The 24442-nt window shown below is 59.7% G+C and overlaps 1 protein-coding gene across 1 annotated transcript in view; it reads left to right on the forward strand.

Moving 5' to 3' along the window:
• The window catches only part of COL22A1 (collagen type XXII alpha 1 chain), a 154735-nt gene extending 135324 nt beyond the window's left edge, over positions 1-19411 (forward strand). Inside the window, exons 52-63 of the mRNA XM_090283112.1 lie at positions 1130-1174; positions 1839-1892; positions 2131-2184; positions 5356-5409; positions 6877-6948; positions 8487-8522; positions 10496-10540; positions 12622-12801; positions 14322-14388; positions 15740-15922; positions 16785-16862; positions 18416-19411. Of these exons, the coding sequence (XP_090139238.1) occupies positions 1130-1174; positions 1839-1892; positions 2131-2184; positions 5356-5409; positions 6877-6948; positions 8487-8522; positions 10496-10540; positions 12622-12801; positions 14322-14388; positions 15740-15922; positions 16785-16862; positions 18416-18603 (1056 nt within the window). The 3' untranslated portion in view covers positions 18604-19411. The remainder of the gene's footprint in view (positions 1-1129; positions 1175-1838; positions 1893-2130; positions 2185-5355; positions 5410-6876; positions 6949-8486; positions 8523-10495; positions 10541-12621; positions 12802-14321; positions 14389-15739; positions 15923-16784; positions 16863-18415) is intronic.
• Positions 19412-24442: the final 5031 nt, after the last annotated feature.

The raw sequence follows: 24442 nt of genomic DNA on the forward strand, positions 1-24442 counted from the left end.
GGGGGGGGCAGAGGTCAGAGAGGGTGAAGGAGGCCCCACCTCCTCTGGCTGACAGGGTGTGAGTCCGAGCAGAGCTTTTGGGAATGAGATGAGCTCTGAGGGAGACAAACCTGGGTTCAGCATTCCCTGTTCCATTTGCTAACTCGTGACCTTGGTCAGGGGGCCTCTCTGAGCCTCTGTTTCTTCTTCTATGAATTGGGGACCAGCTGAGCTCCCACTTTGGGAGGGTGGTTGTAAAGGACAAGAACAAATATGTAAGGTCCACAGCCAAGTGTCCTGCACATGGTGCGTGTCCCTCAGTTGGTCCTTTTGTCCGTGGTTATGTGGGAGGAGAGCACAGCAGGGTCCCTGCCTCTGAGAAGCCGGGATTTGGGATCCCAGTGTCTTTGCGGAAGATGCTGGGACCCAGACGGGCCCTGTCCTTCTCTGGGGAAACAGAACTGGTCTGCTCTGAGCAGCAGAGAGCACCATTTACTGTTTATTCAACCCCTTCAGCAACTGTGCAGAAGTGGGTTCTATTCTCACTTTACAGATGTGGAAACTGAGTCACAGTGGAGGGAAGTAAGACCCCCGAGACTTACCGCTAGATAGTGGGGGCCGTGGTTAAATTCCAGACCTGACTCCATGTCAGTCCTGCTCCATCACGCTTGGTCACACATGAAGCCCCTTTCCAGGTTATGAACCCTGAAAGCTGAGCCTGGGGGGCCTTTTCAGGGTCCCCATTTTGTGGGTGGTGATGGTAGGATGCCCAGGCGTAAGATGACTCTTCCAAGGTCACAGCGGTTGAATCTGGAATCAAACCCGAGGTGACTTTGTCTCCCTTGTACCCCTCTTCCTCATCGGCTATTTCCTCATTGGTCATCCTTGGTGACACGGCACCAGGTGACAGGCATCTGCGGGACCAGCCCTTGCAGCCCTGCCCAGGCTGCGGACGGAGTTGGGAGAAGGGCTCTAGCCGCCTGGCCAGCAGGCTTCTAGGACGTTGTCAGGACACGGCCTGTGCCGGGCACAGAGCAGGCCCCGCCCCTCTGCGAGGGGAGTCAGGGTCCAGGAGGACGCCCCCCCAGGTGCCCGCCCTCCCCGCGCCAGGCTGCTCCTCCGTGGAATAACTCCATTCTCTTCCTTCCAGGGCTTCAAGGGCCACGCAGGCGATTCCGGTGCGCCGGGCCCCCGGGTAAGTGCCGTCTGGCCCCGGAGGTTGGCCCAGGTTCCAGCAGGCCAGGGCGGTGCCTTGTCACAGGCGAGACGCTAAAAGCGTCACTGTCATCAAGTCTTCCTAGGCATTCCTCCCGGGGTCGAAGCGGGGGGAGGGGCTGACACCGCCTTACGACCGATTGGAGCACATCAGCCTGGGGTCAGGTGCGGCCACCTGGCTGGGCTGCACTGTACCGAGGGGACATCTGAGGCCAGAGGACATGGGCGATGCTCCCAGGGCCCCGCGCTCGCCCGTGTGCGCAGAGCGCCAGCGTAGCCCTGACGCCTGCTTTCACATCCTGTAGCTCCTTCCCTCCCCACCAAGTGCCCGGGATGGCAGGTCCCCGGGGCAGCGCCCCCGCCGTGGCCTGGGAAAGGTGAGGGAGCCGGGCGCGGCAGGAGAGGAGGCAGAAATCCCGGCGGGTGTGCGCGCCCCTTCCGCTGGCTCTGCAGCTCGGAGAGGCGCACAGGGCCGGGCACACACACTGGCCCCGGGGTCCTGCAGACCCCAGCGCAGGGCTGCACTCGGGGGGCGCTTTCCGGTGGGCCTGCCCCTAGGTCCTGCCCGCTCTGCTGCTCAGAGGTGCTGGCCTTCTGCATCTTTCTCTAACAGCAGGCGTCTTGTTTCTGCTTTTCCCATCTAGGGAGAGCCCGGGGCCGTGGGACCGCCTGGCCCAGAAGGGTCACCAGGAAAAGATGTAAGTGTGGGGCCGGGAGGGGCGCTGAGCTAGCGAACGGATTGGTTAGGCTGCTCACATGTCCCCCCGCTACGCGACGCGACGTGAGCTGGCCGTGCTTGGAGTAACTGGCCACTGACGATGGAATGTTTGGGCACCGTCCGTGGTCCCTCGGGCACCGTGGCGGACTCTGGTCCACGTCCCTCTGTGCCCACATTATCTTCCCTCATGGGGTAACATGACTCTTTCTCTGTTCCAGGGTGACGCGGGACCCACGGGGCCGCAGGGTCCCCAAGGACTGAGGGGCCCACCGGTGAGTGTCGCTCGGAGACCGCTCTGCGCCGTGTCTGGCTGGGCAGGGCCCATTGCCGTGGTGACATGTGGTGGGTTCGTCCCCGCAGCCCTCCGTGATGTGAAAGCGTCAGCATGGCTCTGTAGTTAAAAAGTACAGCAGTCACTACCTGCAGCCCCGAGTGCCCCACCCCCCCGCACACTCCCCAGGCTCTTTGCTGGAATGACCCACCCACCCGGTGCCACCCGCTCTGGCAGGGCCTAGGCCCCCTGGGACGTGCACTCCTGGGCGGTGCTGCCACCCCAAGGGGCACGCGCTGGTTCTTGGGGTGCCCAAGACTCTTCATATATGAAACATAGATGTGGTGTAGCCATGATGCTAGTGGTCCACGGGACCAGCTCGGGAGGGAGTGTCATGCCACTGAGGCGCGGGAGCCCCGCGCCCCGCCCCGAGGCCCTGCGGCACTCCCTGCGCAGCTCCTGTTCTGTCCCCGCCCTCCTCTTCCTCTGAGTGCGGGCTGCATGACGTCCTTCACCTCTCCTGGGCCTCAGTTTCCTCCCCTGGAGACGGCGGAAGTGGAAAGAATCCAGTGAGCTGATCCCGGGAGGGCATAGGACAGTGGCCGGGTGCCTGCGGTGATTGCGTGCCCCCCCCCCGCGGCCTCTGCTCCCGGAGGAAGGAGGTCCCCTCGCTCTGTTCTGCTCCTGGACAGCAGAGCGGCCCTCGGCAACTCCCTGATGCACGCAGACGCCTCCGTGGGCACAGGCAAGGCTGAGGGAGGGGCGCTTTGGGGACAGTGGGTGCCTGGGGACAGGAGTGCAAGAGGCCAGGGGCCAGCAGCAGCCCCAGGGGAGGCTGGGCGGGGCCTCCTGTGCCGCGGGCGGGAGGCGGGGCTTGGCCCTGAGGTCCCGGTGCCCGGAGGCAGTCTTGTGGTTTTCTAGCTTGTCCCCGTCAGCTCAGGGACATCATGAAGAAGTTGTAACCAACAATCAACGGCTGAAGGTCGCCAAATGCTTATTTTCTTGCACTCGTTAAAACGGGTTCTAGGTTTTCTCCGGCGACCTTGGCCTCGGCAGCTGGGAGTGATAGACGGGCTTCCCTGACCACAGAGCAGGCTCCTCCGGCCTCAGCAGCTGTGCCTGGAGCCAGACACCGAGTATTTGTGGGCGCTGGCAGGGCCCGGGGCTAGGGGCTGGCCGGGCAGTTACATGGCTCACTCCCTGAGCTCCCCCCAAGGCCTGGGAGGCAGGTGCTGTTCCTCTCGCTGTCCACGACTGAGAAATGGAGGCACAGAGAGGTCAGGGGCCTCGCCTAAGACCACACAGCTATAAAGGGGCAGAGCCAGGACCCGGACTCAGGCAGCTGGGCTCAAGTCTGCAGCATAACTCGGCACCTTCCCGGGCCCGGTTTGCAAGGTTTCCTCCTCGGAAGGATCACCTGGCAGGAGGCCCTTGCAGCAGGAGTTTGGAGCTCAGAGCCATTGCAGAGGGGGCTATGGCCTCTGTTCCTGACAGTCACAGATCCCGAGGGGCTCCCTGAGGACAAGTGGGACCTGAGAAGCGGCCTGAGGCTCAGGAGGGAGCCAGGTCCCAGCCCCCGTCCGACGCCAGTACACAGGTGACAGGTGGTCACCCAGAGCCACCCCCCTGTGCACACCACTGTGCTGGCGCGTGAGCTCATGTGTCTCGGCCCTTACCCTCCCTGCAGCGGGGAGGACCAGGGGAGGAGGGCAGATATAATTAGCGTGGGAATGAACTGACGCTCATATTTATAGAAACACACAGATGGGTTTGTGGGTGGGCGGAGGGAGGTGCAGGGAGGAGGGACCGGCAGCTTTCCCTGGAAGGGGTGAGTAGGGGCGGCCCGCCACGGGCTGGCCTGTGCTTCCTCCTGCCTCGGTTTCCTCATCCGTGCCACAGGGGTAAGATGGCTGTGCGACATGCTTCTGGCAGGATCTGGTGGGAGCAGGCAGATGACCCTCCCGAGCACACGGGCCTAGTTGGGCACAAGTGGAGGCCTGATATACGATCACTAACCCTCAAACCGGGTCCTTGCTGAGTGTCGGCGGGTTGCTTAGTGCTTCTGTGCACGATGGTGTTTGCATCCGCTGTGAGCAGAGTTGGTGCGCGTGGAGCCTGGCGCGGGGGACGTGCCCGGGCGGGGTTGGCTGCTTTTTCCCGGAACACATTTCCGGGCAGCCGGCAGGTCTGAACGCGGGCCTCGCAGATCACAGGGCATCGGCATCGCTGGGTGAAAGGACCCGTGCATAGCGGGGTGCTGTGTGCTCCCGGCTGCTCTCCTAGCAGAGTGTCGCCTGTGGGTGTGGCTCTGTGCTCCACGCTGGGCACAGGGAGAGCCGAGGCCCTCGCTGCGCCTGGGGGCTGCTCCCAGCAGGGACAAGGCCCAGGCAGACGTGGCCGCCTGGCGGGCAAGGCCCAAACGGGCAGAGGAGCGCTGAGCAGAGGAAATGACCCAGTCCGCCTGGCGTGACTTACAGGCTTAATAGGAATTGGTCTGATCCTCGGGGGCAGGGGTGGGGACAGCCAAGAGCCTTCTTGAACTTTCTGATTTGTATGCTGCCAGGAATCTTACTGGTTAAATATCTTTATCAAATTTACAAATGGGCACAAAACTCCCACCCGGTTAGTGAGTTGAGGGTCATAGGAGTCGTCCCTAGAATCGGGAGAGAATCAGTTGAGCGGCCGCGTGACCCTCCCCGTGTCTCAGCACCTGCCTCTGTGACGTGGGACAGCACAGGGCCTTAGGGGGGGCGAGTGCCGACACCAGCCGGCAGACGGCTGCCCCAGCGGCAGGGGCGGCACGGCGGGCCGTGAGCGGTGTGTGCTGGACGGTTTGTTTGTTCCCTGCGGCAGCCTCTGGGCTGGAGGACACGTGCATGAACGTGGGCATGACTGTCCCCTGGAGCTGCTGCGGGCACTGGCCGCTGGGGCGGGTTGAAATGTGGGCGGACTGCCTCATCTGATTCTACAGCAGGATTATGACTTCCGTGTCAGGAGCTGCTACCCGCGCCCGAGGGTAACGCAGGGGCTGACTGAGAGCCCTGCGGGCCCAGCGACAGCCTTAGGTGTGAAGTCAGCCGCCCCCGCCCGGCCGTCCCTCTGTTCCGTCGGCCTGTGCTCTGACGTCCGGGGGAGAACCCTGCGGAGCGATCACTTCTCTTTCTTCCGTCAGGGTAAGAGCGGACCACCAGGATCTCCCGGGGACCCCGGCCCCCCTGGAAACCCGGTGAGTACTCGCCCTCCGTGGCGGGGTGGGTCCTGGCTTGTGGCTCACGTCACAGATCGTCCCTAGAAGCAGCGATGGAAAAGCAGGGGGCTCGCAGGGTACAAATGGGCTGTGGAGGCGGGAGGACGCCGGAAGGACCTCTTTTGAAGTTTAAAGCACATGTGGTCACGCAGTGGGCTCTGTGGACTACAGCCCTGTGCCCCCAGAGGGACAAACAACGCAAGACTCTGAAAAATGTGCCACCAGGCTGACCAGTCGCTGCTGGCTGTCTTCAGACAAGAGACAGGCTCAGGCTGACCAACCCTGACCGTCTCAGACAGTAGGGTCAGCGTGCAGCTGGGACCGGTATCCCATAGATTTGGCTGAGGAGTGTCCTCCTGCTGGTTAGGAGGCGGGGGGTGGGGGGGCAAGAAGGGACGATGGACAGATGGTAGACGGAGGGTGGAGTGTGTAGTCAGTGAAGCCTGGCCACTGATGTGGGTCTGGGCTTCAGGTCTGGTAGGTGGGAGACACGCTGGGGAAGATGGATCTGTGATGGCGTCTAGGCTGGAGAACCCCAAGTTCGTGGGTCTCCTCCCGGCCCCGCCTCTTGTCATTTTAGCTGCTAACATTGGCAGTCCTGCTGAGAAGACCAGCCTCAGGGTACGGCGAGTCGGGCAGCCGTTTTACTGGGCGAGGCGCAGAGCGGCCTGGCCAGCTCACTGTTGTCACTGTGGACATTGGGGCGCCCAGTCCATCCTGGTTTGCCAGGAAGCTCCCGGGCTTTAGGCTTGAAAATCCTGCATCTGGAAGTTCATCATTCCTGAGCAAACTGGGTGCCTGGTCCCCTGGGCAGGGGCCCCTGTGGGCCCAGGGACCGCTGCCCCCAGGGGTCTACCTCAGCTCTGCAGTAAGCTCCCTCCGGAGCCGTGGCGTGGGGCTGGCTTGTCGCTGCTGGTGCGACGGAGCCGGTGGGGTGAAACTGGGTCACGAGGCTGGACTCACTCCATGGCAGCTGGCCCCAGAAGAGCTGACTCACACGTGGGGGCTTCCCAGAAAGGTGGGGACTAGAAGATTCCCAAAAGCTCTTCCCAAGAAGCGATCCTTCCAGGGCGTACACTTTGGGGTCGTTCTGTTGGGAAGAAGGACAGCGGCTCACTGGAGGGCGTCTGGAGGGACCACCCACATACCAGGGCGATTTGTGAAATATTTTGTCCTCTTTTTTCTGTTCCTCTGAATGCAAAGGCCATTGATTGCTCACAGAAACACTGCTCTTCTTTGTCCCCATCTGGTGGCAGCACTGTGGGGACCCGCCGTGTCCTGCTCCTCTCCCTGACCCCTGGCCCCTTCCCCTCCATCGCAGGGAAGGGTCTTGTCCTCTATTCTGTGGGTGTCCCAAGCCTGCAGAGTGCAGAGGGGTCACACTCTTCCTGAGTCTGCGTGGGCTGGCCCTGACCTTGAAGGACTAATCCAGTTCTCCCTCCGCAGGGCCCCAAGGGGAACAGAGGAGACACTGGCAGCCCGGGCCTCTCCGGCTTCCTGGGTCCCCGTGGGCCTCCGGTAAGCAGGGAACCCGATGGGGGACAAGATGCCTGGCCCTCGGGGTGAGGTTCATGTTCAGGTTGTGTCCTTCCACTGCCTGTGTCCTCAGGCCCATCTGCTGGGCCTCGGTGGCCTGGTGTGTGGTCAAAGTGGCATCACTCGTTTGGGGACAGTGGAGCGTGCGGGCTGAACCAAGCACTCAGGTGTCACACCTGCGCGGGGCTCTCAGCCCCACTGCACCCTCCGCGGGAGACGGTGGGCAAGTCTCCTGCCCTCAGTGCTTTAGCTCCCTCATTAGTCAGCGGGGGTGCTTACAGCCCCTGCCTCTGAAGGTCAGCAGAGGGCATTTACATGACAGGCCCAGCCCATCCCAGGAGCTCAACTGATACAAACTCCCTTGACGACGGTCATGACGGGGCTGTGGTGTGGATAGTGGCCTTGGAACTTGACCGACCCTTAGACATCGTTTTACAGAGGAGCAGCTTTGGGCGGTAGCATCAGAACACAGGGGGTTTATTCGTGGCCACGGGGTCTGTTCGCGCTCCCGCGGGCCCGTGAGTCCAGGGCTCTGGACCTGACTGCCGGGTGCGGAGGGGCTGCAGGCAGGGTGGTCTCGGCCGGAGTCCGGGCCCGGGGTGCTGGGTGATCACACGCGCCACAGACCCTGGGTCCTCTGCAGGCTGCGGTGCACACCCGGGCTGCGGGCCGGCGAGCAAGGCTGGTGTGCGACACGCAGGTGCTCCTGTCCACCCCCTCCGCTTCGGTCCTGGCCCCCGAGGGGGCCCCACGGACAGCCCAGCCCCACCCCTCGAGCTGCTGAGCCCTCCCGTCTTGTAGTGCAGGCCTGCGATGGCTCTGCCCGCTGATTTTCACTGGAGCCCGTTCATTCAGCGGACAGGCCGCCGCCTCCATCCCGTGTCGCCGTCGGGCTGCCATGGAGCAGCAGGCACCCCGCCTTCTTCTGGGCCCACTGCAGCGCATCCCTTCGTCCCCCCCAGAGCAGGTCGTTTACTGAGCGCCTGCTCGGTCAGGTTCGAGAGCATCACAAGTATTAACACGTTTAAACCTCACGGTAACCCCATGAGGCCGGCACCGCTGCTCCTCCCACTTCACAGACGAAGAGACGGAGGCACAGATGGCCTGAGGACGTTATAAGGAGGTCGTCCAAGGTCATAGGTCCAGTGAATGGGGGAGGCAAGATTGGAACTTGGGAAGGCTCATTCCGGAGCTCAGTGTCTTGTTGTCACTCACCGAGTTTGCTTCTCTGAGGGGGTCTCCCATCAGAGCTGGACAGTTTCTACAGCAGGGACCCTGGAGGCCCTGTGACGGACCCATTGCCCAGACCTGGGGGCCCCTCCCTGCCCTGGGACCTTTACTCTGGCTGCTCTGCACAGGCTGACCAGACAGCCAGCCCTGCTCGCGTGTCCTTGCCGGGCCAGGCCATCGATTGGGGTCTGCTGGAACGTGGCCTGAGCGGAGATGTGTTTTGAAGATGCGCTGTTGCTTGCGCTGGGCTGACGCTGTAGAGCTAACCGATGTCATGTTCTGCCCCCTAGGGAGAGCCTGGAGAGCAGGGGGGCCCCGGCAAGCAGGCAAGTATCACGTCCCCGCCTCCTCTCCCCGGGTGACCCTGTCCTGTGGGAGGTGCAGGGCCGGCTCCATGGGGGGGGGGGGGGCGGTGACAGGTGGGGTCCCATGGGGCCCTGGGCTTAGCTGAGCCCCCACACTTGCTCAGATGCTCCTGAACAAGGGTCCACACTTTAAATCTGCCAGGGGCCCACACGTTCTGCATCCAGCCCAGGGCACCCTCTGGATGTGTCCCCCCCTTTACCTGCCTGTCTGTCTCTGAGCCAGCGACGAGTATTTCCGACTCTCCCCAGCACAGTGCAGCTCTGCCGGGCGCTCCCTCTGACCCAAGGGCCCTGCTCCGCTCTGCCGTCCCCTCTCACCTGGACAGTTGCGGGGACCCCCACACGGCTTCCTTGTGTCCAGCCCTCCCCTCCACTGCCCCCTCCCCCCAGCGGGGTCTCAGGTTCTAGAACGTACATGACATCACATCGCTTTCCAGTTCACACCTGGGCTCTGTCCCCCCCGGGTGCCCTTGACAGAGCCCAGGATGCTCCGGCCTTGCCCACTCCGCCCTGCGGCCAGGGCTCCAGTCACCCCGGGCCTTCAGTTCCGAAGCGTGCCAAGCTCTCTTCCAAAGGTGCCCGCCCACCGGGCCCCCATTTCCAAAAGCCCTGGCTTGGCTCCTTCGCTGACGGTCCTTGGCCGCACCAAACAAAGCAGACACCCCGCTAGGCTGTCTTGTCCCCCTGCCCTGTTCACCGTGGCCCAGGTTCAAAATATGTGATAGCGCCTGAGAGACGAATGAATGGGTGCTAAGGAGAGACCCAGGGGCTTGTTCATAGGCCTGTGGGAAGCAGCCCGGCCGTTCCACAGCCCGCACTCTGCTTTCGGAATGAGGAAGACTGTCGCTCAGCACCTTTGGGTCTCTTCTTTAGCTGGCAGAGGGCGTGGTGACGTGCTTGCAGCCAGGTCAATGGGCCCCGTGTGTGGGAGGCGTGTGCCCTCCCCAGCCACACTTTCCGCTCACTGGCCCGTCGCTGCTTCTCTGGCCGCCACCAGCCCCCTGCCCACGGCCGCGGCTGCCTGCGTGACCTCTCTACTCCCTGTGCCGTGCAGCTGAAGCGCAGACTCTGAGCAGGCACCCCGGTCTGCCCCCGGCCCCACTCCCCGCTCCAGCGGGAGCTCCTGCCTCCTGCGGCCTTGTCACCCTGTGTCCCCAGTCCCCACCGCCCAGATACAGGGACAGTGTCCTAGCTCGGTTGCTATAAAGTCACAGAGACGTGGTGGCTGAGAGAACAGACGCTTATTTCTCATGGTTCTGAGGACTGGGAAGTCCAAGGCCAGCGCTGGCAGATTGGTTTCCTCCCTCCCCAATTACACTCGCTGTCCCCGGGTCTCCAGGCCCACTGTCCCTAATTCCATGATGGGGGCCCACCTTCATGACCTGAGCTACCTGTGACCACCCCCAAAGACCCCCCTCCCTCATACCATTACATATGAATGGGGGGAACGCAAACATGCGTCCTTTGAATAGGGGGACACACACAGGGTGTCCATGGCAGATGGGGAGTGTGCTGCAGGCAGAAGGCACGTGACCAGCAGAGGCCACCAGACAGCAGGACCCCTGCTTCCTGCATTGGGAGTCACACATGTCACCTGCTGCGATGGGAATGTAGGGTCGGTCAGGGCAGCGTGGCATGACAGCTGGTGCAGGGTCCCTGGGTGTGCTAAGGAGAGGGGCTCACCCTGGAAAAGGGGCAGGAGGGCTCAGAGGGGGCCCAGCAGGGGCTGGGACCATGGTCTGGGAGGAAGGAGAGCTAAGGAGGTGGGCCCCGGCCTGCAGCGTCCGGACACATGGAGGGGAGCTCCCGGCGGGCCTCTGTCTGAGGGGCCTCGTCCTCGGCACACAGGATTGGGGAGAACTGAGAGGCGAGGAGGCCCGTGCAGAAGGGATGGCCCCGGGTAAGTGACCGTCCTGCCTTGCATTTTATTGCAGGGTGCCCCTGGGAAGCCCGGAGAGGCAGGACCCAAAGGAGAAAGGGTGAGTGGGAGTGGAGTCGTGCGGATGGGACCGGCTCAGGCTGTCAGTGGACTTGGTCTGAGACGCTTAATGCCCAGCCCGGCCTGGAGAGCTGACTGCCCCCTTCACAGTCCCCCCGGAACCCCGAGTCTCAGGAAAGCGGTTCTCGCCGCTGACTGTGCCGTAGTCAGTGTTGCGGCTGGTTTTCTGCTCCCCGCCCGACTTATGGGTCGTTCTTTGGAGAAGTGACATCGTCGCAATTACCAATGCAAAGACAAGCCATCTGAGACTCTGGCAGAGCCCCTCCGTGGGCGCCTCCCGCGTGTGCCGTGCCTGGCTCCCTGAGTGCCAGTGGCCCAGAGCCAGGTTTGTCCCTGGAGGTGACAAGGGAACAGATTTTTCCGTAATGAGTCGCTTTGGCGTTACACTCCGAAAGCCTTTCTTTACATTTCATTCCTCCAAAAAACGCAGCAGAAGGAAATCAGTTATTTTGGCGGCCACGCCAGGGGAGAGCGGGGAGCAGTCTCACACGACAGCTGTCCCTCCTTTGGGGAATGAAACACCTCGGGTGCCCGCAGGCCCCCACTGGGTCAGCCGTGCCCCCGTCACACTGAGATGCCACATGGACGTCACCGCCAGCCCACCCCCACCCCCGTGTGTTTTCCCAGGCCCTGCAGATATTTATCTCGGCTTTGCTCCCACGTCGGGTGGGTGAGAAGCGGCGTCTGCTGATGGCAGAGGCAGCAGGGGAGGAGACGCCGCGCGTTAGCGATTCTAGGGCCCCTGGTCCTCTGTCCCCTTCCTTCCCGTGTCCTGTGGCTGTGGGTTCCTGAGGGCGGAGCCAGGGAAAGGGGCTGCGGCTGAGAAGGTGTGAGGCCACCCCCCCACCCCCTCAGTGTCCCCCAGGCGCCCCTAGGGGGAGCTCTGGCTGCGGTGGGGGCTTGAGTTTGGGTTGGGAGCCAGGGAATCCAGACCACAAGTAGGCATCTTCTTTAGTACCCAATCGATAAGCTGAGAGGTGCCCTCCCGCGTGAGTGGCTCTGTGGCCCGCCGCCAGGCTCCCGGGCCTGCGCTCTGGGGGTCGCGTGAAATGTGGGGCGGGTCCTCGACTGCAGAGCCGAGCCGGGCCTGCGGTCACGGGCAGATGACAACCTCCCCATGACAGGTCACACCTGAGACCTGTGGCCTCTTCAGATCTGCTCAAGTCGTGTTTAAACTCCCCGCTCTCTTCCTTAGTGTTGAAAATCCCTGTGCGGACAGGCAGTTAGACAATGACAATTTCAATTGCAAATATGATGTGAAGGGTGGCCCGCCCCAGGGCCTTCCGTCCCGGTCCCCTTCCAGGGCCCGCCCCAGCACAGCGTGTGGTGTGTGTGTGGCCCCTCCTGTTTCACCTCCGGACAGACCACACTAACCCATGGCGTGGCTCCTCTTCTTCCTGGACCCACATCCATCGGCCACGTCTCCTGACCGACGGCCGGCACTCCCTCCCCCGGCTCGGGGGCATGCCCACCGCCAGCCCCCTTCCCGGTGGCCCTCCCGTTCTCCTCTTCCCCCCGCCTCTCGCTCTCTCTACCACCGCCCTTCCATGGCCCCCTGTTGCCCCTGAGGCTGATCATGGGGCCTCCCTATCTGTAGACAAGCCGATGACTGAGTCTTGCTGGGCAAAGAACTGGAGAACTGGTTGCCATGGTTTCCGAATGAGTGATCCCCAGCTACAAACTCTGGGTCCACAATGGGGAGCACAGGGTCCTGGGCAGTGTCATCCTCTGGGTCCCCCTAGAGTGGAGAGGTGGGAGTGGGAGGTTACCTGTCCCTGCTGGTGACGAGGACAGCGGGGGCCAGAAGTGAGGGGGCAGCTGGGCCCTGGACTGGGGCTCGGAAATCAGAGTTCTTGTCTTGTCCCCCCAAGCTACCTGTGTGCCCATGGCAGGTGGCTTTGTCTCTCTTGGCCCCATGTCCTCGTCTGGGCCAGGACTGAGGGCTCCCCTCCAGGGCTCTGGTGGCGGAGGAGTGGGGGTCCCTTGCCGCTGACGGGTCTTGTCCACACATGGTGCCCCTCCCGGTCCTGTGCCCGCTGACACCCCTCTTTCCTCCCCCAGGGAGACCCTGGGATCAAAGGTGACAAAGGAGCTCCTGGCGGGAATGGCCAGCCTGGGGACCCTGGAATCCCCGGCCACAAAGGCCACACAGGCCTGATGGGCCCCCAAGGCCCCCCTGGGGAGAGCGGGCCCGCTGGGCCCCCGGGGCCTCCGGGCCAGCCGGGATTTCCGGGACCGAGGGTAAGGATGCTGGCGTTGGCTTCAACTGGGGCTCCTCGGGGCTAAGGGAGGCAGGGAGGGGGGACCTCCAGCAGGACTGGGGTGCAGGCCCCAGTAACCTGTGTGACCTGGGGCAGGGCTCCCCCCTCTGAGGCTGCCCTTCTGTGTCTGACCACCAGGACAGGAGGCTCTCTCCTGACAGGTGGGTTGTGGCAGTTAAATGAGACACAGCTTTGCATGAGTCTCGCCTCAGAGCAGAGCCCCTCTCCTGTCCCGCCCCCCCGTCTCTGTGTGAGACCCCCTCCAGATGCGCTCCGAACAGGCTGCAGCCCCAGGGCCCCGTGCAAAGGTGATGGGGAGACACAGCCGCGGAGGTCAGAGCGTGACCTCAGGGGCTCGCCCTCCATCCATGCCTGGCAGAGCCTCCTGTCTGCCCCAGGGCCCTTGCTGTTGGGGGGCAGGGGGTGCCTCACTTCCCCAAGGGTAAAAGGAAAGGCTTGTTTAGAGCAGTTTCTTTTTCCTTCAGACGTATTTTATTCTGGAGACAGATCTGTCATATTACACGCCCTTGTCACGTAGGTGCACACTGGCTATGGAGCGGGAAAGGGCTGCCAGGGGACAGTGTCCGTGGGCGCTGGTGCCTCAGCTCACAGGGACTTCCTCTCCCTCTCAGAAGCTCACCTGGGCCCTGGGGGACCCTCGTGCTCTGCCTCCTGCCAGCCACGGCCCAGTGGCGGTGGTCAGCCTGGGTTTTAGCCACCCTGAGTGAGGCCGGGCAGCCGGCACCTGTGTCCCAGCCACGTGTGTGTGTTGGCCGGGGGGCAGGTGCTGGAGAACTCCCTGGGCTCCCCAGGCCCCCCTGGGTCCCAGCCCGGTTCCCTGGTCCTGCTGCTGTGGGGCGCGATGGGCATTCTGGGACTGTCCTAAAAGACTGTGGACCAGAGAAGAAAGAAGGGATAAGGACCGGGAGCCCAGCTCCCGCGGAGCCCCGTGCCAGGTGCCGAGGCTGCGGATGGGCTCAGTAGGACGCACGCCTCGGAGGGGTGGGCGCTGTCCCAAGGGACGCAAGTGACAAGGGGGAAGCTGGATACGGCGTGGGGACTGTTCTCGTAGAGTCTTCGGAGAATCCCACGTCACTGCGTGGGCCTGGAAGCCATGTCCCGCTTCTGACTCACATGCCGCTTCTGTGGCCACGCTCCAGGGTGTCGAGGACACCAGGGAGGCCATGTGGCCCGTGCGTCTCAGGAAACTTGACATGTGCTCATGCAGGCGGTGGGCCGTAAGCTGGCCCTGGAGGCCGACAGGCCTTGGTCAGGGGAGACTCGGGTCCGACGTCCTGAGCGCAGTGCTGGGAGCGGCCTGTGCAGCAAGGAGCAGGAGGGACGGGCGGCAGGGCCCCCAGCGAGCCCAGAGTCCGGGCTGCATACAGAACGATGACGCTGCCCGTGTGAGGACAAAGCCCCCTCGGTCTCCTGGGCTCTCCAGGGCTCTTGGTGGCGGGGTTCCCGGGAAGGTGAGTAACCCGCCTCCCCCTCTCCCAGGGCGAGTCTGCCTCCCTGGACACGCTGCGGCGGCTCATCCGGGAAGAGCTCGGGAAGCAGCTGGAAGGTGAGTGGCTGGTCTCTGTCAGAGGCAACGGGCAAGGAGCGGATGCTCTCAGGAGCCCCGGGAAGCTGCCGTTCCAGTCTGCCTTCAGGGCTTTTGCAGCCTGGTTTGGAGGAGGCCCCTCAGACCAGCTGGCGCAGGCTCTAGCCGGCCTTCCCTGACACAGACCCTGTCCGGAGCTCCCGTTAGTGAGGCCCGGATGACCTCTGCTTGATGGATTGCCTCTCGTCTGGGGAGCTCACCAGCTGCAGAACCAGTTCTGCCACAACCATTCATTGTCTGTGCACTCTGTCGTTGACCTCATCAAAGTAATTTTTCCAGGTCTGCGACGGGCCTTATAGAACCACCAGCTCAGGGGAAGAGATGAGTTAGGAAACAGGCAAGATGATTTCAGTACAATAAGAGAAGTTCTGTGATTTCATTTGGCACAGAGGTCATTGAAAGGGGACAGGTGAAAGTACCTAAGATAGCTCAGAGGGTGGGAACTGATCAGGGAGGGCTTCCTGGAGGAGGCACCGTGTATGCTAAAAGAAGGAATGAGACCCCAGACCCCGCCTGTGTGGAGATCCCTGAGGAAACAGGGACACAGTGTTTTCGAGGACCTAGAGTCCTTTTAATCCCACTTTGCTGGGTTTATTGTCAAACCCCAGGCTTGCATGAGCCAGGTCAGATGAGCTAAGCAGCTGGCCCACATCTCAGGGCGGGACCACCGCCTCCTGCCCCTGTGAGAGCACAGGAGGGGTTGCCGCCTGGGGAGGCTGTCACCCCACAGGCAGGAGACCCTGCTGGGGCCTGGGCTGCCTCCAGCCTCTGGGAGTGACTCATACCTTCTGTAAGACGAGGGGCCTGGCCTGACTATCTTTGACCGGACAGCAAACAAAGGTGGCTCTTGGCGGCCATCACAGGGCACATCAGATGTTCCCAGTACAATAAAAAGTTGCGGTGGCCAGCAACTGACAATCGAGTTAAAAACAATAGTTTTTTCCAATCAGTCCTGTAATCATCACATTTTAGCCAGCTGGTGGTCACTCCCGACCCCCCCAGCTCCGCCTAGCCTTTATGGATGTGGGAGCCGGTGCCCAGATCAGTCACTGAAGGTGTAAGCCACTTAGCGCCCCTGCTTCCATTTCCCTGGCTGGCAGTTACCACACCAGTGGCACTTCCGCCGCGGCAGCGGCTCATACGGGGCACGGCTGGGCCGCTCAGCACTGGGCAGCGGCCCTCAGCGGGGCTTTATTGCTGCTGAGCTAGGCTTGTTACTGTGCCCTCAGTCCCCAGGCTCTGCAGCGAGGCACCGTCCTGTCCTTTGTCCCTTAACCCTGATTATGACAGGTCTGTTTTCCCTGCTCTGCAGCCAAACTCGTCTACCTCCTGGCTCAGATGCCCCCGGCGCACGTGAAGGCGTCTCAAGGCAGACCTGGGCCCCCAGGGCCGCCTGGAAAAGATGGGCTTCCAGGCCAGGCAGGCCCCATAGGGGAGCCAGGCCGGCCGGGCCAGGGGGGTCTGGAAGGACCAGCGGGACCCATAGGCCCCAAAGGTGAGTGAGGACCAGGGGAGCTGAGCACCGCAGTCCCCCGGGGGTGGAAGAGGCCTCCGGGAGGCGGCCCGGCACCGCCGATGCATGATTTATCCCGTCCTCGTCCCTGCAGCCTGGTGACAGCCAGGGCGCTGGCACCATGTGCTTTCTTCATGTGCACAGCGGGTTTCGGGCTTCATAGTCCTGTGCAGCTGTGCTGCCGCCAGGAGGACTGGCCCTCCCTCCTCCGCACGTCTGTGCAGCTCTGAGCTCCTGCGCGGGGCTTGCCCCCTTCCGCTGGGCGTTAGCACGTCTTTGTGCGGCTTCGTCTGTCTGAGCAGACCTCAGGCCTCTCGGGAGGGCAGCGCCGGCCTGTGCATGTGGCCGCGTGACGTAGCGTGTTCCCTTGGTTTGTTTGTCGCCCCGTTCCTTCTTGGAGGTCAGCCCTTGGTTGGAGAACATGCAGTGGAGACCCCCGTGAGTGGCTGTGTGTGAGCACGTGTGTTTGCAGGCGAGTGTGTGGGTGCACACGTGTGTTTGCATGGGTTTGTATGTGTAGAGGAGTGTATGTACACACGTGCTGATGTGTGTGGGTGTGCATGTGTGTGCATGTCATGGGCAGTCATGTGACTGAGTCATCATGGAAGTGTGTGCATTTGAGCGTGTGTTTGGGAGGACGTGCCGTCATTTTGGTGTGCACATGTGTGTGTTTTCCTATGTGAGTGCGCGCTTGAGCGTGAGTGTGGCGAGCATGTGAACAGGAAGCGGGAGCCCAGGCGTGGGTCCAAGGGTGGTTCTGAGTGGAGGACCCCACACCTCCAGGGGTCCTGTCCCTGCCCTTATCACGGGCCCTCGTCACCAGACTTGTGTGTTTTCCTCGCAGGTGAGCGAGGAACCAAAGGCGACCCAGGCACGCCAGGCGTGGGCCTCCGAGGCGAGACGGGCCCCCCCGGCATCCCAGGTAGGCGTGGGGTCCGGAGCGCGCCCCTCACCACCGGCCCCGGGAAGGCTGGGAGGAGGGTGCTGTTTCACTACCAGGCGCCGGAGCTTCCTGACCTCCCAGGACAATTGCGGGCCCGCCCGCGAGTCCTGGAGCTGTGGCCCCTGACGTAAACATGCCGGGAAATGGCCCCAGGGACGCTGACTTGGGGCGAAGTCAGCCTGGACAGGGCTGGGGACGCGTGTCCCTGCCCGCCCCTCCTAGTGTGTTCACTTCCGACCCGCGCTGAGGCGGCGCGCGGGGGAAACCACGTGCGTGTTGTCAGCCAGCCTCTCCCAGCTCGCGTGCGCATGGAGCCCTTTCCTTTCTCTCTGCCCCCGTTAGCACCCCGTCACTCTCTCTCTCAGGACCCATGTTGGGAGGTGCTGGCCACGTGGCAGGGTGGCCGGCAGTCCTGGCTTGTCCTGGGCTGGCTTGTCGCTGGAACCAGGGACTTGCTGTTTTAAGATTGGGACCAGTCGGCCACCTACCGAGGGGCTGTGGGGGAGGCACAGCGGTCCCACGCCCCGAGATGCGCTACAGAGGTCGGACGCGGGAGAATCTGCTTTCCCTGTCCCTGGGATGTCTCGTGTTATTTAACTTTAGTTGATGTGACTCTCTGAGGTCATTTCTGAGTATTAAGCCTGCCGGTCATTTACATAACTACTGCCAAAGCACTCATGCATCTCAGTGATCATGAAATGTCTAAAGATCTTTTTAAAGTAAAAATTGACTTTTTATTTATTTTATGGGGGACTCCGATTTTCTAACATGATTGCTAAGACTTAAGAAGGAATCTCATTGCTAAGGTTAACTGCAGCCCTTAGCACTGAGCTTCCCAGTGGCCAAAGCAAAAAGGGAGACAGATGGATTATACATTACATTACTATCCTTAATTAAGGGAGGCATGGAAGCGTGTCTATGGGTAATGTTTTCTGGGCTCATCTGGTTACCTGTCAGTTGCTTATAGTCTATTCACGTCATCTTTGACCATGATTTGCAGAATAGGCTAATGCAGTCCCAGTATGTAATTCAACATAGAGATGAAGCTGAGAAATGACAGACTATTTGGGACAAGTCGAATATTGGATAATAGCATGTCACCAGCCATCTCTAAGGACACATGTGTTGGGGCCGATGGTTAAGGACAAGGACTCGGGGTTCTGCCCCCAGTTCAGAAGCAGCCCCTAGAGGCACAGGAGAGCACAGAGGGGCAGTTTCTCATCCGCCTCATCATGGAGCACAGGTTCTGTACCTGGACACCCTCCACCATTGGTTGCTCCTCTCCAGGGGCACCTGATTGCGGTCCTCGCCCAGACGGTAAAGCCACCCCTTCTCTGGCAGGTTGCAGGCTCCTGCTACCTGGTGTCCATGTGGACCGTTCTGACCCCTCAGGCCCCGGTGCCCAGACCGTGGGCTGTCTCCCTGCAGGCATTTCAGGCGCTCAGTCCACCTGGTTGGGAGCAGTGAGAGTAGGGCTCACCTGCTCTGGCAGACACCTGAAGTCCTTTCTCTTTCTTTTGCTCCTTGGCCAGGTCAACCCGGGGAACCTGGCTATGCTAAGGATGGGCTCCCGGGGGGTCCCGGCCCTCAAGGGGAGACCGGACCAGCAGGACACCCCGGTCCCCCAGGCCCGCCCGGGCCCCCTGGCCAGTGTGACCCCTCCCAGTGTGCCTACTTTGCCAGCCTTGCCACGCGCCCAGGGAACATGAAGGGTCCTTAGAAGGTTCCGGAATGCCAGGAGACTGCGGTTGATTTCTGAAACTTGAACTCAGAGCCCGAGGAGGTCGGAGGTCTTGAAACATTTCAGCCACCTGTTTTCTTTCTTTTTTTCTTTTATTGTTTGTTTTTGTTTTACTTTCTTGAGAGGCTTCAACGTTATTAAAACCAACAGATGCTGGCAGTCAGTCAGGTTATTATTATTAATAATATTATTATTTCATCTGTTGATGCTTTGCGAGTTTTGCCCTCTCCTCTGAAGCTGGGAAACTTGACCTGCGGGGCAGAGGCTTGCTTCTTGGTTCTTCCGAAAGCCCCTTGGACGGACGTGCGCTGCCCATTCGAAGGACACTCTTGGTGCTGTGAAACCCCAACCAGACACTTGCCAACTTTACCTCTTTCCTCTGAAGGAAACTTGAAAAGAAGGAGTCAGTGCTCTGCTGTTCTGGTCGCGCCCAGAGGTGGCCCGGGAGACCCTCCCCGGGAGAGACGGTGAAGCGGGAGGGGACGGGCTTGCAGACCTGACGCGTGTTCTCACCTCCTGCCCGGCGGTGCAGAGGACACAGAGTCCGTCCTGGGACAGCAGACCTTGCCAAACTGAAATGATGTCCCCGGGGTTGGCAGCCGCTCATGGGGTCCCGTGTCTGGACCAGCAACGGGGAGGCTGGAGCGGAGCAGGCAGCCCACGCCCGTTGATTTGGTTTCGAAGCCACGGACAGGACCCACGCAGGCTTCTTACTGTGGACTTCATTCACTTTCATTGTCAAGGAAGGGGTCCCGCGGCCACTCCCGGGTTCCCCTGAGGGCGGGCGGCTGGCCGACCGGGTGCTGGCCCTGCCTGCGGAGCGCGTGCGTCCGGCCCCGCCTCTGAACCAGACCGCCCTGAGTGTACGTGTGTGCTGTGCCCTGGCCCGAGCAGGTGCTCAATAAATCTGCTGCCCTTCTCCGTGCCACTGGCTGTTCCTTTCTCATCCCTGTGCTGCTAGCAGGTTCTTAGGGAGAGGGGAGAACGTGGGATAAAGGACATTGCTGTCCTCCAGCCACTTGAGACCTGAAAGGGTACATAAAGCCGTACCTACGCGGACCACGTCCAGACCGATTTCCCGCTCCGACGGCCGTTCCTCCTAAGGAATTGACCCTTACGGCCTTCGCCTCTCATAACCCAGAGGTCGGGAGCCAGCCCTGCTCTGAGAGGGGCGCGGCGAGGAGGCCTCCCCCGACAGCTAGACCTTGACCTTTGACTGCTGAGTTAACCCCCACCCGTGTGTGACAGGTCAGGCTGTTGCTAGGGGGACGTGTGTGGGTCGTCGGGGCCAGTCTCGGCTTGGCTTCCTTCCCCGGCGCTCCCTGTGGGCTGGGGGTGGGGGCACGAGAAGGGGCAGGGGTTGCTGGGTCAGCTGCCTCTGGGGGCAGCCCCCTTCTCCAGTGTGAGCAGGTGGCCCACAGGGAGCGGGGATGTGACAGGGACGGGGCCGAGGACCCTTGTCCGTCCCCAGCCTGGTGCTCCCATGTTTAAGTTCAGCAGACACGGCGCCAGGGGCGGGGGTGGCGAGGGGAGCAGGACACATGGAGGTCACAGTCTGGAGAGAGTGGAATAGAATGGACTCCAGACACTGTTTCCGGGCAGCGCGGACGGAGGCAGACCCACGGGGACAGAGCCTTGGACATCGGGCTCCAGCCCTTTCTAGCTGGTGACCTTGGACAGCTGATGTTATCTCCCCGAGCATCTCAGCTTCTTCGGCTGCGAAGTGTGTTACAATCGTCTCTACTTTGCCTGACTTCAACAAGGAGGAAGGGAAATAACGCAACAAAGCACTGAAGACGGTACCCAGTTCAAGGTCAAAGCCAAACACAAGAAACATGATGATGATTAAAACGGAAAAACAAACAAAAAAGCCCCACGCCTTTTGTTTGGGTTATAGCTTAACACGCAGAGTTTGATGGCCAGAAATAGAGATATTTCTGGCAAATGTGCAGCCTTGGACAAGGAGTCAGGAAAATGGCATGCCAGCCAGACCCCTCCCGAAGACACGGGGCTTGTTCCTCTGGGCCTCCGTTGCTTCATCTGTAAAAGGCCTGCAGATTTCTATCTCAAAGCATGTGGCAGAGCATGAAATAAATGCACCCAAGTTCAAGTTCAAGGGTCCAGCCCTACACCTGGCAGTCAGCACTCACTGGATATTAACTGACTCTTAGATGAGATGAATACATGAGGCACCAGGTGGGAGCTTCTATGTGGTTTAATGAGGGGAACATCTTGCAACAGAATGTAGAAGTCTGTCCATTGTTGACCTTTCATAAATGACCAGAGTGTGTAACCGCTAGTAATTCTGCCCTGGCGTCCCCAGAGCCGCAGCCCTGCCAAGGCGGAAAGAGATAAATAGAAAGTCTGACCATCAGACCTAAATATACGTATGTTGCAAAGTCCTCAGGCTGCTTAGCAACCATGGAAGTTTCTATCCCCTTTTTTCCCTCAAACGTAATCTAGTCACTAGTCACTAAAATACATCCCTTCCCATTTGAGGGAAAAGAGAGCTTAGTGGTTTATGAGCCTGGTCACCATCTCGCTTTCCCCCGTCCCTTAGGGGAGCTAGTCCTGCCACGGTGGCCATTCTTGATTGGCATGTCTCTCCCTGAACGAGTCAATTCGATCTCTGACATGGGTCCTTCCTGTATTAATTATTCTGTCCCCTAGGGTGACCACGGAATGGCCCTGGTTTGGGGGGGGATAATAAATTTGGCTTCCACTGAAGGCCAGACACTCTACTAGAAGCCGAGTATCCAGTGAAGAACGAAATAGGCAAGTTTCCTGTTCTCAAGATAAAATGTCCATAAATAACAAAATAATTGCCAACTGTTAATTAAGGGTCGGGGGAAATTCCAAGAGTGAGAAAGAGAGCCCACAATCCCCTACAGTCTACAGTCTGTGCTTGCAAGTAACACGTCATTTCCACCCCGCTCTGTTGGTCAAAGCAAGTTGTGCGATCAGCCCACGTTCGAGGGGTCGGGGAGCAGGTGCCCCCGCTCGATGGGCGGTGCAGGCTGCAGAGTCTCAGTGCCAAGGGCACAGCTGGCTGTGGGATGGAGGCCTGGAGGAGTTCTCTGCAGCTAACCTCAAAGACGGGGGCCCCCGAGGGGCCTCTTGTAAAGCGAGGGACAACTTTGGAGGTTCTACAAGAGGGGTGACTCTGTTGCCCCGCAGTTGGATGCCCCTCACCCGCTCGGCTTGCTGACCTGGCTGGTCTCCGTGGAACAAGCCACAGAGCCTCGGAGGAGGCTGGCCTGGTAACAAGTTCACACAGAAAAAGCGGAGATGGCCGCTCCCCTCGAGTTTCCATTCCCAAAAGTAATTGAAGCCGACGGTAACCATGCAGAAGCCCCGTGATGGTGTGAGGCTCGGGGAGTCAGGCCAGCCGAGGACCCCCACACCTGCAGCTGAGACGTTCTTGCAGCAGAAGAATGGAGTGCATCATGGAACTTAGGCAGAAGGGCTGCCATAGCTGAAAAAGACAAAAGCGCTGAATCTGACCTACAGGCTAAAGAAAACCGCTTCCCCGTGGGAAGGGGCGTCTAACAGATCCCATGGGAATCCTTGCTGGAAGAGGGAAATGTTTCGTGATTCTGCCTCTAGCATATTTCCTTTCCTCCCTAAAACATGGACATAATGAATATAATATTGGTTATTATAATAATGATATATCAAGAAATTGTATAATATCATTTTTTCCCTTTTGAAAGTATATCTAGGTTTATTCTCTTTAAATGTCTATAGTTGTAGACATGGGGAATGACGGAGGGCTTTGGAGATGGATATTTCTTCTTCTTCTCATAGTTTTGCTATTAGTTTGACATTAACACAAAGTACTAGCCTTAAAAAGTCTTGTCTTCTGATTGTTTACTCTACTGTTAAACACAAGACCCACAGTCTTCTTTCCGGAGAGAAGAGGGCGAAGAGATTAATTTCCCAGCAGGAGCAGAAATAAATGGAAAAATGCTGATGAATACCAAGACAAAGCTTAGTTCTCCTGGAAACACGCACACACTTGGACCCCAAACACAGGTAAGAGGCAGTGCAGGCCGTGGGATCTGCCACTTGGTGGTCACAAAGGGACAAAACCGAAGGAGAGCAAAGAGTGAGGACATTCTGAATGAATCCATCACTTCTTCTTCATTAAAAATTTAGAGTTGATGAATGCCAGCTAAAGTAATAAGTGAAATCCATTGTATATAATAAACCGATACTTGAATGCAGGATGCAGAATGCCTCTGGCTGGTGCTGATTTTCTATAAATAGCAAAAGTTAACGATTGCCCCTGAGCCATTCGTTAAACGTCAAAAGCCAATGAATAATGAATAGAAAATCTATTTGTTCATTAACTTGAGAAATGAAAAGCGTCTCCCTCCCCTGTTACAGCTCTGATGAATCTGGCTCTGACCCAGGTTAGCAGTTCTGTAAACATGCCCCGGGGCCCTTTCTGAAGGGTGCGAGTCTGGCCAGCTGCCTGGGGTGGCCCTCGCGTGGCATTTGCTACAGTGAGGAATCAGGGTCATTTTATAATACAGTCCCACACTGTCCTGTGGCAGGTTGGTGATCAGCGCAGGTTTTTGTTTAGTGGTAACTGATTGACCATGAATAAGACATTTGTTTATTTTTTTGATTCTAGGTTTCCTCATCTCTTACAAACAGTAAGAAAAGGAAAAAATAACTGTATTGTTTTCTATGGCTTCCATAACAGATTGCTTCAAATTTAGTGGCTTAAACCAATACGCATTTATTATCTGACACTTCGGTAGGTCAGAAGTCAAACCCAGGTCTCCAGGGGCTGAAGTCAAGAGTCAGCAGGCTGCATTGTTTTCTAGAAGCTCTAGAGGAAAATTAATTTCCTTGCCCTTTCCAGCCTTCAGAGTCTGCCGGTGTCCCTTGGCTTGTGGCCCCCACCAGCATCTTCCAAGCCCGCAGCCTCAGGTGCAGTCCTTCTGACGTCACCTCACTCCGACCTTGCTTCCATGGTGGGGTCCTGACTCCGACTCCTCCCCGTTTAAGAACGCCTGTGTTTACACTGGGCTGACCTGGGTTCTCTCCCCACGCTCAGGCCAGCTCACAAACAGCCACAATGCCACCTGTGACTTGAATCCCCCACTTGCCATGCAATTCTAACATAGTCCCAGGTTCCAGGGAGCAGGACGTGGCCCTCCTTGGGGGCTACGATCCCCCCTACCGCATCTTCCAGGGTTGCAGTAAGGGCCAATGAGATGCTGAGGCTCACATGCCTTGTACAGAGTCTGGCGCACATGGAGGGATGAGTATATCATAGCCGTCCTTGCTGTTTATTGTTTCCAAGTGTGATCTTCACAATGAACTTGGGAAGCAGGCAGGCAGGTGTGATCACCCCCATGTTACAGAAGAATCCTCGGAAACTCAGAGAGGTGAGGGATGACCCAAAGCCTCCAGCAACCCAGCAGATGGAGAGGTGGGCTCCTTTGCAGCTGCATGTCCATAAATCATGGCTTAGGACTGCGGGGCAGGACCAAGGGGAAGTTTGCGATGACGAAGCAGCTTCTGGCTTTGAAGACATCACACCAAAGCCCCAACTGCGTCTCTCCGCTGGGTTGTGCCAGAGTGTTAATGGGTGGCATTAGTCAAACTGGCAACAGGCTGGTGTCATTAGCCACAGAGAAAACCCAGTTGCTTGCCCGGATGGAAAGTACGCCCCTGTTCTCATCGAACTGTGCCCCGCTTTCCTGCGGTCTCATGCCCACCCTGACCCCGGGATGTCCACTGCTGACCCCGCCAGGGCATGCAGCTTGACTGTGGGAGGCCCTCAGTTGGTGTCCGTCCCCCA

Source organism: Furipterus horrens, unplaced genomic scaffold (genome assembly GCF_987537825.1).
Source record: "Furipterus horrens unplaced genomic scaffold, mFurHor1.1.pri manual_scaffold_7, whole genome shotgun sequence".
NCBI lineage: Eukaryota > Metazoa > Chordata > Mammalia > Chiroptera > Furipteridae > Furipterus > Furipterus horrens.